This window comes from Agelaius phoeniceus, chromosome Z, assembly GCF_051311805.1.
Source record: "Agelaius phoeniceus isolate bAgePho1 chromosome Z, bAgePho1.hap1, whole genome shotgun sequence".
NCBI classification, from domain to species: Eukaryota; Metazoa; Chordata; class Aves; order Passeriformes; family Icteridae; genus Agelaius; species Agelaius phoeniceus.
In genome coordinates this window covers 68,462,425-68,479,894 of record NC_135303.1, presented here as the reverse complement: position 1 = coordinate 68,479,894, position 17,470 = coordinate 68,462,425, and the positions used below count along the sequence as shown (strand labels likewise).

The 17,470-nt window shown below is 37.1% G+C and overlaps 1 protein-coding gene across 1 annotated transcript; it reads right to left on the bottom strand.

The window, feature by feature from the left end:
* Positions 1-4,223: 4,223 nt before the first annotated feature.
* Positions 4,224-16,905, bottom strand: PTCD2 (pentatricopeptide repeat domain 2). The gene is made up of 8 exons (XM_077171913.1): positions 16,776-16,905; positions 15,895-16,012; positions 14,485-14,563; positions 13,046-13,137; positions 10,198-10,311; positions 8,725-8,799; positions 7,845-7,958; positions 4,224-6,478 (listed from the first exon to the last, which is right to left on the bottom strand). The coding sequence occupies exons 2-8, from the start codon at positions 15,952-15,954 to the stop codon at positions 6,263-6,265; spliced, it is 750 nt and encodes a 249-aa protein (XP_077028028.1). The 5' UTR covers positions 15,955-16,012; positions 16,776-16,905; the 3' UTR covers positions 4,224-6,262.
* Positions 16,906-17,470: the final 565 nt, after the last annotated feature.

Sequence of the window (17,470 nt, the reverse complement as noted above, 5' to 3'; positions counted from 1 at the left end):
CATCCTTCACATTCTTTGCTAATTTTAAGTGCAACTAAGCTTTGGTTTTCCTGACTTAATTTCTGAATGGACAGGCAATGTCTTCGCATTCCTCCTCAGTAACCCTATCCTATTTCCATCTTCTGTGTGCGTCTTTTTTTGTGTTTAAGCTCAGTCAGGAGCTCTGTATTCTTTCTGGCCCTTTGCCAGCTTGCTTGACTTTATACACATTGAGACAGATCATTCCAGTGCTCTGAGAATGTTGCCTCTGAAGATCAATCATATCACCCCAGACATTTTCCTTCCAGAACAGTTTCCTACAGGAACCTGGAGGTAAGGCCCTGAACCTGCCAAAACCTACTCTTCTGAAGTTTTGGATCTACATTACTCTCAGGATCTTAAACTGCACACTCATCACTCCACAAGAATCATTGTCACTGCAGCAAACAATGCTGCCCTTTACACGATCCAGCAATTGTTGTATATTTATGAGTCACAGGTTCAAGACAGCATCTTCCCTTACCCGTTCCTCTGTCACATGGACTAAAATACCTCAGTATATTTCAGAAATCTCCTAGACTGATTTTGTCCAGCTATGCTATCCTCCCAACAGGGTGACTAAGGTCCAGAGAGGAACCAGCGAGGTCTGTGACTGAGACTTTCTCCAGCTGCTTAAAGAATGTGCGTACACACCCTCTTTATCAGGCAGGATGTAGCAGATAACCATTGAAGCATCCCTGTGCTTGTCTGTCCTCTGATCCTTACCCAAATGCTTACTATTCACTCATCACCTGTCCCAAGGCAAAATCCACATACCTGCTTTGTACAGAGCTCAACCTCTCCTCTTTACCATGCTTACCCACCCAGTCTTTTCTGCATCCCTTCACTGCAGCACTATAGTCATGAGAGCTATCCTGCCGCATCACCATAACCCTAACAAGGTCTTGGATCTACAGCTGTGTATACACAATCCTCCTGCTTATTCCTTATGCTCATAGATTTGTGTACAAGCATTCGAGATGGGTCCCAAGTTGCACTGCTTTAATAGGGAAGTGAGAGAGCCTTCCCTGTCATGCTGTTTGCCAGGTTCAGCTGCACTTTCTCTAGTGCCCTCAGTTCCCTCCATGTTATGGTAACCCTTCCTGGCATACCTCATGTACAGCCACCCTCACTAGGTTAGGAAGCTTGTTTGCAAAGACTCCCTTTGTCACCCCAACCAGTTCTCTCTGTGGCTGTGGTCACAGAAGCCAAAGGCCTGTCTGTGAAACCAGCTATGCAGCCAAGCTTTGACACACTGTTACGCTTAGTCCACTTAGACTTTTTCCTCTCTCCTGGTCCAGATCTGATAGACATCATCTGTTCCACCTGCCCTTTACTTTCCTCTCAAGTGTAGCCATGCCTAATGCACTCCAGGTTGCTCTCAGGTGCCCACATGGAAGACTAGCAAAGCGTAAAAATCCAAAGGATAAACAAGCCTGAGTAGCACCTCCACACGTTCCAGACTAGCTGCTGGATTACTGCCTCCATCTCCATCGGAAGGAGTCTCCTTTAATTAACAGAGGGCTTCTACCCTTCATGCAGATACAAGGTTCAGACCCAGCTGACTTTGATCCCATACACCTATCTCTGTGCATAGTGCCTAACCCAATTTCCCTCTAGTATCAGTGCTCCTTCATTTATTTTGAGTTGCTGCATGGCACAATAACTTCGAAGCTGACTTTATTTGATGGTACACAAGGGTTTACAGTTAGAGCATCTGTACTTGGAAAAGACCAGCATCTCTGCTTGGAGAGCTGGTAAGTCAGACTATCTCAGTTTTTACTGCACATGCTGCTGGAATTATTAGGAGATCCAGACAACTGCATAAAGACTCAACAAAAGCCCCTGAAGGTCTACAGCCAGCCATCTTCAATAGCGCAAGCTGAGATAGGTAAGAAAATAGCACTATACTTCACATTACAAAACATTGGACCAGTAGTACCAGTAGCAGTTTTAAGTCTCCCTAGTTCATCTTGCTGCTTAAATTTATCATTCACACGAAAATGAAATTACTTAAAAAGTAGTCTGCAAGTAGGCAACCAGACATTTGCTGAGTCCAAAGTGCTGTAAATGAACAGCAGGTTAAAAGAAACAGAAGATGAAGGTGTTGAATGACATCTTCTTTTAAAAACTTATTCTAAGGAGAATGTGACAGTAGAAGGGCAGGCAAGGAGCCACAACAGATGTAATTTAAAAACAAGGAAACAAGTCTTTTATTTCACAATCAAAAATTTTTAGAAGAATGGAAATCTGAAGAAACCTTGAAAAAAAGCCCAAAAGAAAAACAAAGTTGTGTATCTTTAGACCTCTGCATGGTAGGTCTGCCTGCTTTCTATACTGCTGCAAACTTCAAACAAATCTTTGCTTCAAGTTATTTAAACTTGTTTAGAAGGTTCATTAAATATGTGAATGCTCTTCTTGAGGCCTGAAAACATTCCTGAGCTCTCCTGCAATGACTAACCCTTTCACCTTCCTTTCTACCATGTTGAACAAGAAAATTAACTTGAGAGAAGCACAAAAGAGGTGAACCTTTCTCACCAAGACTCAAGATGTTTGTGGAAAGAAATATGAAAAACAACAAACATGGAGAAATGCAGAAGCATCTACAGCAGAGGAATGTCAGTCCTTTGAAGACTGCATGCAATCCAGATCCTATTTGAACGTAAAAATGAATGCTTTTAAAACTCAATTAAGAATGCTTTTAAAACTCAACATTTTCTTAAAGGTATAGCAATGTAAGAACTGACAATTGTCACTGGTGTACAAGAAACAACATTAACAGGTCTTTGATTAGGATTTCCACAGAATACTGTACACACTGTACTGTGATCATTGACAAAGATCACATTTCAATAAATGCTGTAAATTTCAAAGTAAGTGCTGTAAATCTCTAGGTTTGCAGTCATCACCAACAATTACTAACAATTCGAGGCACCTTTATGTTGTTTGAGTTTTCCATTTTAAGATGGCACATCTTAAATATAGGGCAAACAATTTACTCGGCTCTGGCCTTACTCAAGTGGCACTGCAGGCCGTCCCTGGAAATAATGTTGGCAGGAGAGTATGGTCAAGAAACGCCACCTGCTGTCTCCTAGATCACTGTTTCAAAAGGCTGCTGCAGTGCAAGGAGATGCACAAAACCCATGTTTCATTTTACTGGAAGAAGAACATCTGAGTATGATAAAGAGCAATCCTTTTCCACACAAGAATACCCCAAAGAGCTCTCAGATCCTCACCATAGCTACTCACAACACATAAAATGTTAAGCAGCACTTCCTACAGAATCTCTTGCTGTGAAGCCTAGAGAAAAAAATTGCAGCAATTCACTTTGAAATGTAAATGCCTTGGGTTTTTTTCAGATTGTTAAAAATAAATTAAAATAATAAAATAATAAATAAATGAATAAACAAATAAATACATTTATTAAATTAAAATTATTTAAAATAATAAAAAAATTATTTTGAGAATGTTGGTTTCTTTTTGAGTTCAAGGTTCATCATTGATAAAAACTGAGTATCAATTCCAGTAACAATGGAATTATTACTCATCCTATTTTCTGAGGCTTTCTCCATGAGAGCAGTCTAGCAACTCAGCCCTTGACATTCTGGCCATTCTAATCCAGCAAAACCCCTAAGTATTTGCTTATCTTTAGATGAGCTTGGGTTCCTGATCCTGGGTGTTGGGATACCAGGATTCAACTGCACCTAAGTACACTCAACTAAGCATCAGACTGAAGACTCTTCAACACAAAAGTCAGTGTGAATCTTGATGCACCTAAAGATGAATCCATAAATAATCACCCAAATCCAAGATTACCCAGATAACAGACTCTGGTACTTGTATGACACAAATTAGATTTAGCTGGAAATCAGCTGCATAAATATTAGAACTACCTTATGCCTCCCAGCTTTTTTTTTCCCTAAGGGAAAATGTTAACAGTCTTCTACAACACTTCTAGAGCAACAGTCAATATTCTAATTTTAATTGTCTGAATTTTGTCTGTGTTTCTTTGAACCTATCCTTTAATCTTAAGTCCCTGCTTTCCTTTTCTTCTGAAGTACTGCTAGCTAAGTGCATCTCCTTTTTTTTGAAGACAAAGATGTTATTTCTCTAAAGAAAAAATCAACTTACAAATAAACCCCAAGAAAACAAGAACCTCAAGAAAACAAGTAGTCAAGAGAAAAAAAAAAATGGAAAACATCAAATATTTTGACAATTTTAATAGAAGTTATGATTACTTCAGTTGCAGGTAGGATACAGCCTTAGTTAGGAAGCTAAACAATTCTGATTAGAATTAACAAGCACACATGTACAGTCCTAGGACATTACAACTTCTTGCAATTAATACAAGTTTTAAAGTGCCAAGTTAGGAAATTAAACAGAACTGACCTTATTTATGTGCTATGCAGAGCTAAATGAGCTAAATGGGTCAAACTGTCTTTGATGGCCTTTAAAAATGTGACATTTATACACTTTCAACACCGAACAGCTGTCCCAACTGTACTGGATGACACCAGACAGTTTTCCTGTCCATACAAACAGAGTAAACTGAACAGTAATTAATTTTTTTTACCACTAATCCTTGCTACACTGCAAGCAGCCTTTACAAAGATCATATCAAATTTATTTGTGGAGAAAAGATTGAGAACTTCTCAAGGGTTACATCTGTTGAAGGAATTTTCAATGAAAGGAAACTACATGTGGAATTACATACTACACAATATTACAGAAAAAGTAAGAGTTGTGTTTTTAGATTAATGTATGTAGTACTTTATGCCACCGATCATAAAAAGGGTACACACGATGCACAGAAGTGTGATACACACTTCATATTATTTTCCACTTGCATGAAATTCCATCTACTTTGTAACAGTTTTTGTACATTTTAAATATTAACAAGACACACTGTGACAAAAGAAATAAGTTACAGAGCTAGAGCTTCAGAAGGCAACATCCCACTGCCTGAAGCCACATTGTTTTGAAACATGGATGGGTTCTTGTTTCTTTGGTGTCTCAATGCCTTCAGTGATACAGATGCAGATATTCATTCACAGAAAATACACTCTGAGCCGTGACTTTTGCTTGAGTAGGGCAGAGACAAAATAAATAAACAGAAGGTAGAGGAGAGAAAATGCAGCCCAAGTTGGCAAGTATCAAGCTGAGTTCCACCTAGCTGTCAGTTCACAAGGCTGCCAAGTTCTTTTATCAATGTGTTCATCACTTCACATGCAAAGGCACCCAAAGGCACATGAATGTTAGCCAAGGCATATCTGTTTCCAATTCCTTCTATTCTTGATGGTGAGTGAGTTCAGATTCTTGGGTACACAGCACTCACAGACACAGCTTTTTAATGCTAGAGTCCAGCACATTTGATCTAGATTCATTAAAGCTGGACAAAGAAAGGCTTCTTTGTACTTTTTTTTCAATCCAAAAATAGGGTAAAGTATGCAGATGGTGTAATTATAGCTAAAAATGTCATCATAATTGCTCTAAAAAACTTTTTATGACTTAGTTGGAAATTTGCATCAAGATTGGCTTATCCTAGGATTCTTAATACCAGAAAATGAGAAGAAAGCAATTTGTGCAGTCACTCACTCTGAGAGTGACTTTTGATCAGGAATCTCCTTCAAGTGAGAAAACAACCCCTTGGTTACCACGCTAATTCCCATGGCATTTCCATGATCCCAGTTGATAGGAAAAAAAATGCTAATATATTTCTTTAGAAGAAAAAGATATTAAAGTGAACAAAAGATGCATGCTTCCCCCTGATTCTCTTGAGATTGACAGATCTGAGTTAACAGTTCAAGCACTTCCATGCTCTGGACTCTTGCCTGCCTCTATCCTTTCAGTCAGAACATTTAACTTGATGAAGACCAAATTTTCTTCTCATGAACCACAGAAGTCAGGTCAGATACTCGTAACACTTTGCTTGCTTTGCTCACTTGCATCCATTCACTTCCAAAATATTTATCATAGGAAAATTCTGATACAAAAGCCTAAGGAAAAAGTCAAATCTTTCTATCACTCCCATTTCTGAACAACACACAAATAACCACTGTTGCAGCTTGTTTTTAGGATCAAAATTGAAACATGGAAGCTACATGATCAGTATTTAAAATGAAATTTTATACAAACAACTTAAAACTCTCACTGTGTAAAAAGGGAAAAGACATTCTATTTGAAACTGGATTATAAGAGATACTATCAGCAGTTCAGTTTGGCATCAAATACTGAGCTATCCCAACTACAGATTTGACCAAAGTGGATTAGTACCCTGACAGCCCAATTGTTTCTGATTTAAAACCTTTGCAGTGGTCTTCTTTGAAGTAGGAATCTGGAAAAGCATGTCCTCCAGTGTGCACATGGTTATCTGTCCTGAAGCTTGTAGTTTCGTATAAATATTTCTTAATTTGACAGAAAGGTCAGGGCTCTCTTCCATCTTTTCCCTGACTGTAGCCAGCTAAGGAAGAGAAAATGACATATTACAGTTCAGCAAGTGGAGCTCTTATTCTACCACCACACTGAAGAAAAGCAGTAACTCATAGTAAAAAACCAAAAAGCACACAGTGTAAGATAGGTGGCTAAGGCAATGACTCATAACATGATGATTTTATAAAAAGTACATTATGCATCACAACAAAATGGTAGAAAGGCACTGGTTATCTATTAAAGAGAGTTTATTAGATTTAAAACTTCCTCAGAGTTGTACAAACCTATTTTCAATCTTAGTGCAGACAAACACGATTATTTTCTATTTAAATCCAGGAAACATAATTGCTTCCTGGAATCTACTTTCCAGATCAGCACAATTTTAATTATTATGATGTATCTTTGTAAATGCACACTACAGTACAAATCCATAAAATTCAGACTATAGAATACTGAGAAGTTCTGTTTGCCATACACAAGAGTATGAGCTCAAATGTTAGGTAAATCCCTTAAAAAATATTATTATCAATAAACTCTTGTAGAAAGGGGCAGCTAGGACTAATGCTTAGTCTTCTTTTGGCAGCTAAATATTTCCCAAACAAAGTCAAAATACAACACTAATACATGCAATGTTTATTGCAATGATTTTACAAAACAAAATGCTGCTTAAAGAATTTCTTTTCAACACAGCAGTTAATATATATCAGCTATATTTTGAAAGGTTGGCCCTGCCCTTCTCCTAATATTTATTATTTTGCATATTAATTTTTTTCATATGCAGCAGTGAAAGACCAAGTATTTAATTATTAACACAGTCTTAAAATGTCTTGCTTTATAGGCATATCCAAAATTAAATACTAAAAAAGCTTCAGGTAAAGCAGCAGAAATGCTGACAAACCGAGAAGGGCTTCATATGTGTTCGGCAGAAAGCCTTCTTATTGTTCAAGGCTGTAAAAATCAGTTTTCACAGTAACATATAGTTAAATAGCAAAGCTACTATTTCCCTTATCACACTTCCCTGTATAGCATTATAGGTCTTTCATATATCACCAACCTAACAATATCACTGTTACCAGAAGCTTTATTCTCATTTCATATGAAATGAAAATAGCATAGGAGGCAAGGGATTAAATCATTTAACTCCACCAGGGAAAGGGTCACCTACATTCAGATGAAACATGAGCTTCTAGAAGCAAGATCCAGAATAAAAAATGAAGCTAACAGCTAAGTGTTTTGATCAAGAGCAGAGGAAGCCAGCCAGCTGCTTTGGCCTCGGCATGCACCAGAACCCAAACAACTAGAGCAGGGTGAACTCAGGCACTAAGTTCTGTAGGTGAGCCACCACTGTCACAGCTCAGCTCAGTACCATGAACCTTCTCTCATCACTGTATACTTACCACCTGCTCAGAAAACTCAGTTCTTTTCACAAAGGGAGGTGTATCTACTTCCACTGCTGCCTCTAATGTATTTATTACTTCTTTTAGCAAACCAGATCTGAGCTGGACAAGGACCTTAAAAATAAAATAAAAACAAACCACACAAACAGTACATATCATAAGAATGCAAATTTTTACAGAAGTGTTTCAGGAAGACATGAAGCAAAGCTGGGTAAAGTTCATTTCCAGACAGTGCACTGAGAAAAATCCATCCGTTGCAAAGAAAGAGATGGAATGATCAATTTCTTCAAATGTTTGGGGTTTTTTACCAGGTGGGACCTGGAAAGGAAGGGTGAGGCTTGAGGCAGAGCTCCTGTGATGGAGCTGCACTACCTGCTCTTGAATAAAGTGGTTTTTACCATAGTTTAGAGGTCACTTATACATGCACATGCAGACTTTCTCTCAGACTGTAGACTGCACAACTAAAGAAAAAAATTGTTGTATGTACACATGTGGATATGGTGTGCAGGGCTGAAGGAGGCCTAAAGTGGGCAGAGCATTTACTTAGAGCTTGGTTTTTAAAATCTTCGGAAGCTAGAAAGCAAAAATCTTAGTTAGAAGTTGTTCATGGGTCTATGCTCACACATGTAGGATTGGACTACTTTACATTCCCACCTATGGCAGGAAGTGATTTTAAAAAGTGGGTGGAGATTGTTAACAGTTCAAAATGTAAGTCATCCAACTGACAGAAATTGTCTGTTGGCTCAGAAACAAGCTCAGCAACACTACCAACACATGCCTGTGCTAGTAAGAGGCTGGTCTTACATTACTTTGAACTTGGGAGTTTATTGGCCAGTGTAGCATACTCTGCAAAAATTTAATACAAGGCAAGCATACTTACTTTAAGATTATTGTATAGTTTGTTCTCTGTTCTCATTATCTGGGAACAGTAAAATTTGGCTTGTGTTACATCGTTCTGGAAGGAATCATAAATAATATAGTCACACATGTGTCAGAAACTTGCACAATGACAGAAAAACAACAGTCCTTAACAATTCTTCAATAAATCACATGTAGAACCCCTTTACCAAGACCCATAGACACCAAACAGCACCCAGCCTGCAAAACACCCCATGCTGGAGTTCCCATGTCATCTGGCTCTTTAGTACTGTGTGTGTCTGTCACATGTAACCACCACTGAGCATGAGATCACCTAAAGGATGGAAGGTTTACACACAAGCTCCATTCCACACATGTCTGAGTAATGAAGTGCAGCATATGTTAGTCTGTGTATTTACCCTGCCCAGCCCTTCTAACCTTTTGGACATACATATTTACAATACTGTATCTATGTCATCAACTGATTTGAATAGACATTAAATGTTACACTGACATTTACTAGACCAAGCAATGTTACTTGGGATCAAGAAACATCTTTCTTACAGCAAAGAGTGCTGTCAAAATTCATTCAGCTTAAATAACAATTAAATGTAACATGGAGCATTATTCCATTTGCAAAACAAGAATATTATCATGCCATTGTACACATGAATAAATTTATTTCAATGATGCTGTTTTTCAGTGTCTCCATTCACACAGACAGAGCAAAAAAGACCACAGAGTGCACAGAAACTTTTAACAATTCTACTCCATTCATCCAAATTTGTAAGAACAAATTTATAGCACTTCCAGTGTCTCTGACCTCTATTTTAACATGAAACAGAGAAGGTTAATGACATACCCAACCTGCATACACAAATTAATGGCAGAGGAAATCCAAACTTTATTCCAAACTTTAGAATTTCCTAATAGTTATTCTTCTGCTGCACTTTTCACCCTGTGCAGTGTCAGAGCCTCTTCATACCAGTACGTAGGCATATGAGATAAAGCAAAACTTCCCCAGGTAGAAACATATTGTGGAGAAATTCCACCTCCCTGGCAGTAGTGAAATACATATCAAAGCCTTTGAGTCTGCCTCCCAAGACAAACATTTAAAAGAGATGATTGTGCAAATACTTTAAATTATCATCTTAATTCTATTTAATGGAAATTACCACTAAGTAGCAGTATCTGCAGGACTAGATCCATGGTGACACCTAACCTGCTGGCCTAACTCTATAATTTTTTGATGTTCTAGATAGTATTATCACAAAATATGTGTGCATTATACTCAAGACATATGTTTGCATTTAGAAACTTCCATATTCAATTTGTATAATCCTACTATTTCAGGAGACTAAAAGTTCCAGTACTTGAAGCTATTACACAGTTATGCTTTCTCCATGTTAGCTTCCTTTCACTACCTATCTACAACAAAACTAGAGAGTATCTCTCTACAGAGACCCAGGCACAACTGAAAACAAAGAGACCATACCTGCTTGAGAGCAGCTGCCATTGCAAAGCAGTATGCTCGCAGTGGTAAGGTGTCACCTTTTAGCTGTGCTTCTTCAAGCAGTCTCGCAGAGATTTTGGAAGACTCTGGGCTGCCCTGCATAGAAATATCACAGGAAGTTGTGCTTGTTTTTATAGTTACCTGAAAGGACTATGACCACCTGCCATCACATTCAGAAAGTATTCAGAAGTCAACATACTATACAATCACAAAGGCAGTATGTATCTGAACCCAACCAAGCAGATTCTGTGCAGCTCTTTTTGAGAAACACAACATAAAAATATGATATTCAAAGTGACAGAGGTCACAGGAGGGTAAAAGTAACTTCTGTTATTTTAACAACTACACCTTGCCCTAACTACTTGGGCTTCTGCAACAGATGAAACAGCAGAACAAACCTAAACAAACAGATATTTTCATTTTCACCTTCAAATAATTTCTAAATCAGGAAGGAATATTAATTTTTGTTGTTACTTAATTATAAAAGCTACATTAGATACTTACTCAAAATCAACATTTTTTAAGCTTGAACTGTTAAGTACCATTCCACTAAAGAATTCTAATGAATTTGAACATTTAGCCATTTTTAGCCTCTCTTAAGGATTAATTCTTGAAAAATGCTTCGAAAATATATAATATAATATTACAGTTTAGACATCTGCCTTTTTCCAACACAGAAGGTTTCCATTATTGCAGGGAATTTTCAACAGGCAATACTAAATGGCAATGAGTTAAGCTGTATGCTACCTCTCAAACTATCGACTCTCCAAACCAATGGAGAGTGGAAATCACAAGTGGAACTGACTGGACCCCAAACAAAATAGTATCTGTCAAACCTAAAAGCTGGCAGCAGGAATGTTTGGTAACAATTGGTACCACCAATATGGATAAGAGTCCTCAGATTTGGTGTTGATTTCTGTTCCTAGTATTCATAGTGTCTTCCTGCAAAATATGGTTCAAAATATTTTCCTTGAAAATTTAGAAACATTTTGATCAGAAGATTGATTATTATTACATAAATACTTTGTTATCATCAAAAGGCCTATAGCTCTTTCCTGATGTTACCTCAGAATATCACAGTGCCTTACAGAGACTTAAACCATCCCAGAAGTGTTTCAGCGTTGACCTCAAAAATACCTTTGTGCAAAGATTAAACATTAATTCCTCTGTTTATCCACTGGAAATAATCTGAATTTAAGCCTTGTACATTTTTCTGTACTGGTCTCTGGCAAGATTATTCAAAAGAAACCAAGAATGGTAAAAATCCAGCAACGCTTTTAATGATACCAATACTGTTATTTATATTATTTGAGTACTACATCTTGAAGACAATTTCAAGATTTTTTCTGACGTCTTATCTTGTGTCATGAGAAAAAGTAAGTTTGAGCTTTACCTTTTCTCCTCCTCCTCCTCCTCCTCCTCCTCCTAAGAGATGAGTCAATAGATTAAGCTTTTAAAGAGCTCCACCTAATCCTATTTAGTGCATAAAGGGTTACTACAGCTTACTTCCCTATTGATAGTATATTATCTTAGTGAAAAGCCCCACAAATTTATTGTAACTATTCAACCCAACCAGGTGACAGAGTAGAATCATCTCCCCCTCTCTTTTCATCAATAGTAATAATGGGCCAGATTCTCTGTTGAAAATATATGTAGGGCTAGAAGTAGAAGACAAAGAAGCCTTGGGAACCTATTCCTGTAGCACATACCTTGGATCCCAGCATTCTAACTGCAGGCCATGCTAAAAAAACCCACAAACATTTTAGGAAAGAAGCTACAACAGACCTAAAGGCAGCTTAAATTCATTGGAACCGAGAATTTCAGAAAAATCACATTAACTGCTGCTGAGGTACCTTTTTAGGCTATGTCCTTGTTATCACATTTGCACTCAGTTTCCTTGTATGGTTAACTGAGAAACCTGAGGAAGTTTAGTCTAGTGGTATAATTTTTTCCCCAGCGAGTGTTTTTATAAAAGATGAGGAAATGGAAGAAGAGTTTCCAAATAAGTTTGGGGAAGATTCATATTAAAATTTCAATACCCTTTTCCTGACCCAGAGAGGGGTCTGGAAAAGGGTACTGCAGAACTGACTCAAATCTGGAGAGGAAGATCAAAATAAAAAAGTTCTGGGATCTCACTTTGCTATGAAAGGGAAAAAGTTCCAAGAAAACATTCATATAACTGAAGTAGTCTAGTTTCTTACCATGCTCATGCTCTTTTTCTTTGAGCTAAACATACAGGTAAGCTCAAGGGGCTGTCTGTTTACCTAAAGGCATTAATTTATGCTTCTTTTCTCCATTCAGCTGTCCCTTTTCATCAGGCGTGTAGGGAACAGATTACAATTCTATTCCTTGCCAAATTTGTGTACAATTACAGAAACGAAATTACAAGACTGCTTGTAGGGCGAGGGGAGAAATGGATGGGGGATGTCTGGCAAATAGAACACATCATGTATATGCCTTAAGGAAATGAGACTATAAAACCAATACTGAGGCTGAAGCACAGCATACTGTCTGAAGAGATGCAAACATCACAGGGAAAGAGTACTCTAAGGTAATCAAAGGCTGTACTAAATTTGTTTCTTAATGCTCATGTCCATGCAACTTTTTAGAGATTTTCTTTGTCACATTAGTTTGTAGGGGAAACAATGTATTTACACCATATCATGTACGATGAAGCACCTTAGGACTTACATATATAAGTTTAAAATACTTGCACTAGATACAAAATCATGACAGGGAAATTATGGAAACCCAAAAACATCCAAAATTTAAAATCTAAAGGAAGAGACAGAGAAAGCATTTTAAACACTTCTTCATTCATAATACTTACCAGTTTATAGCATATTGCAACTGCAAGTAGATAGGTTTCTTTGTTGAAGGGTATACCTTGTTTTTTCATTTCGACCAGAACTTCCAAAGCACCTATCAAAAATATATTAGTGTTACTCCCTTCATATATTTAAGGCTGTACCTCTCATAACTGAAAAGAAGAAACAAATCAATAAAGTATGAGTTCAATAAGTTTATTTGAAAATATGAATGCAAACTAAAATTTTTTATTTAAAAAATTCAAAAAGTTTAATGCACAGTCATTTGGATCTCTTTCAATTTAGCAAGGGGGTTTTCAGTTTACACCAGCACATGGCCTTATTTCTCCATTATTTTTATATGAAAATCTAAAACGAAATTCTGTACACTTGAAAAAGCCACCCTCATTGTTCCTAACTGCCCAGAAAGCTTTCACCACTGTAGGCAAACTACAATAGCATCTCCTCATTAACTCACATGGTCTATTTCACAATGCTGAATCACAGAATCACTAGGTTGGAAGAGACTTTCAAGATCATCGAGTCCAACCCAGCCCTAAGACCTCAACTAGACCATGGCACCAAGTGCCACATCCAATCCTTTTTTAAACCCACCCAAGTATGGTGACTCCACCACCTCCCCTGGCAAACCATTCCAATACTTTACCACCCATTCTGTAAAAACCTTTTTCCTAATATCCAACCTGTATTTCCCTTGATGCAACTTAAGACTGTGTCCTCTGGTTTGGTGTTTAGGTGCTGATCTAGGTTTCTTTTGCAGTGGCCAAGTTGCAACTTTTAGGACAACTGCTGGACTCACATTTGCCAAATGTTAAGAGACCAGCTGTTATGTGTTCAACAAATATCAAATAAAGGGATTTGCTTGAAAAGCTTTAAGGTTTTCTCATGGGAAGTCTTTTAAGTTAGGTCAGACGATTTCTCCTTGTCTTCATATAGGGCCAAACTGATTTGAAGCATTGGATTTCTACACTACAGTAGCCACTCTGAGAGAGGACACAAGTGAAAAGGTACTCTTCCTTGCTCTGACACAAATGCAGAATGGAGAAAAAAATCGTTGAGGAAATTAACATTCCAAAGCGCACATAAACCAGGTTTTCAACAGAGAAGAAAAAATGCTATGGGAAATAACGAAGCAAAGAAAAGTAACAGTTCAGTGAAGAGGTTTGGGGGGAAAAGGCTCTCTTGGATAACAACAGTTCTGTGGAACTTGAATGGCAAGAATTCTGTGGGGAATATGAAACAAATAGGATCTTCCATTTTTATTACACACCACAATGCAACACATTCACATCTACAGTTATTTGCACAATGTTTGGCCATCTAAAACCATAGCCAATCAGCCAATATATATATGTGTATATATATATACACACACATGCACCACTTACAGTGAGAAGCATCCTCCCCAAAATTAATTTTCCTTAGCAAATACAGTACTTACTTTCAAAATGGCCCTTTTTAAACAACATAGTCATCAAAATATGGAATGATGTACTGTCTGAGAAAAAACCATGCAAATTCTGGAGAGGAAATAGAGCAAGCATAAAAAAATCAGGACAGTGAAGTCTTACTGTGCACAGCATTTAACAGGTCTTCCTACTGGAATAAGTCTGATTTTACAAGTTCAGCATTTAATCTCTGGGTTCCTTGCCTGTCTGTCTCTCTGTCAAATGATGTCTAAAATACCAGTGACTCATTATGGTCAAAAGGTCACTAAAATTAAACAGAAAATTCCCTGAGAGTCCCACTATCCTATTTTTTTAAATGACCTCTTAGTCAATGGAAGCAGAAATCACTGACAGTTTGCAGCTTATGAACAGTATATTTTGGAGTGAAGTACCACCACCATGAAATGGAATGAATCTTTGCTAATCACAATATCAAATGATCAGCACAAGAGCATAAGTGATGATGGTAACAGTATTAGAAGAGAAAGGAATTAAATTTTATTCCCAACAGTGCATGTTGGGAATAGACAAATAAAATATATCAGAGGTATTGAGTTTCTGTAGTAGAATCTGGAGAAGTGGTACTCAACCTCTACACACCACTTACTGTAAGTACAGCAGTTCCCATCTTAATGATCTAGATCTCAATTAAAAAAAACTCAAACCATAATAGAAACTACATATACACTTTCTTATACATGCCTAACTTAAGAATAGTAGTAAGACTTCTCCAGTTTCTGGCTAGACATATCTCATGCCTTAATGAATTAGTATCAGTGAGATTTTCATTGGCTGCCAGAGATTTTTGAAGTCACAACATTATTGCACACACTGGACCTGATTATTATCTTGCATAATAGTGCACACAGAATTTTAGAAATGCTCAGAAACAAGTCCTTCACTTTCTTCAGCACTAAAATGGCCAAATTTCTGAGCTGATCAGTATCATACCACCTCTACAGTGTTCAGAGAGAAACTGAAGTACAGAGCAACAAGATGAACCCATTGGTGCAAGTAATCCAAGGAATTTCAGAGGACTCCCACAGAAAAACTTACAAGTGCTCATTTCCAAGAATGATTTAATGCAACACAACATGCAGGAAAACGTGCATCAGCTGTATTCCTTTAAGTAATTATTCTTTCATCAATACTTTTTATTTAAATTTTATTCAAATGATACAGTTACACAGAAATAAAGTTACCAATCAAACTAACATTTAATTACTATGTTAACATAAAAAAACATGTAATCTGCACACCTAAATTAATGTCAAATATATCTGTTACTGCAACACATGTTCAAGTCTATCAGCTCATGCAAGGCTCATGTGTAGCATACCATTACTCATGTCTGACTAATAATAAGATCAACAATATGTTTAATATATATACAGGGGGATTACCTGATCTTTGATAAGTTCTACTGCAGGTCTTTCAAGGTCTAGCTCATAACACAGTCTCATAAAGAGTGGCCCAAATTTAAAATTATGTAAGGCTGTGATTCTATTCTGTTCATGGTACCTATTGGGAAGATTAAAAAATTAATCACACAGGGCATGGAATTTGCCAAAGGAGAACAGCTTTAAATAGACAGCAAGATCTGTAGGTGCAATGACTGAGGCACACTTTCCTAGCTGCAGCCAAGATATATAGATAACAGGAAATCAATTTCAAGGAAAATTATTGTTTTGATCAAACAAATAAATTAACTGGTAATAAACAATCTCTTTTATTACCAATAAAATAACCTTCATTAAATAAATAATAGAATGGGTCTCTGCCTTGAAAATTCTGAGCTACTTTACCTTCTATTCATGGAACAACTGCTAAGGAAGTGGCAGCAGTTTATTTTAGCAGCAGTAACTGCTAAACCTTAAAGATAAAGCATTTCACTTTTTTCTTTAAGTCCCTATATCATACTTACTAGGAAAATTTCCATTCACAAAACCTACTGCTGCTGACTACTGGTTGCAGGGCAGTTTATAACCAGGCATGTCTTGGCTGGGATGCCCCAGAACATCTCTGCCTTGCAGCTGTGGGATAATTTTTCTCTCTGGTTCACCATACAGTAGGGCACCACTTTGCTCCCATACCTTAACTCTCCTTTGACGTGAGAGTCTCCAAAGAGTTGGAAGGTCCAAAGTACTTAAATAAAAATACAGCCTTAAATTAAGGGATTACCTATGCATATTGCAATTAGGGCAAGACCTCAACTGCAGACATAGCCTGGAATGATCTAATAAAAGCAAAAAAGATAAAAGATAAAAACAGAAAAGAGAGTTACCTGGATTGTTAAAAATACCTGTAAATAATTTTTCTGGCTAGTTCCACATCAGATGAATTCTGACATAAATGCAGCAATTTTTTTAATTCATTTCTGAGGATGATTCCATCTTTCTTTAGTTTTTCTTTAATATTTTTAAAATATTGATCTGAAAATAAAACACATACAGCAGCAGTCTATAGACAATTCCATTACCTGCATTACATACTTAGTACCTGAAACATGGAGACTCAGTGAAGCAGAACTCTTGGTTTTTTTCACCAAGAAAACGGCATAAAACTTCTAACAGATGAGCATGCCAATATGTCCCCATGAAGTCATGTCAGACTTAGAAAACCAAGGAGATGCTTACTGTGAACTTAATTTCACTATATATGCTATGGAGCATATGAGGTAATGCAAAAGTTTTAACAAGGAACAAAGTTTTGTGACATTTTATGTTCTTTTTCTAAAAGGCAAGCAAGCAAACAAAACCATTTCCACTCAGCATTCAAATGACCATAAGAACTTCTACTCAATACTGTTCAGACAGAAGACTTAAATTCCTTCACAGCTGATGAACACACAAAGACTTTCATATATAATCTACCTATTTCTTTAAATAGCCATAAACTTGGAGTTGCTACCTTTCTACTCCAAAACAGAGGGTTCTCTATCCAGCACATTTTCCTATGACAAAGCAAGCAGAAAGACCA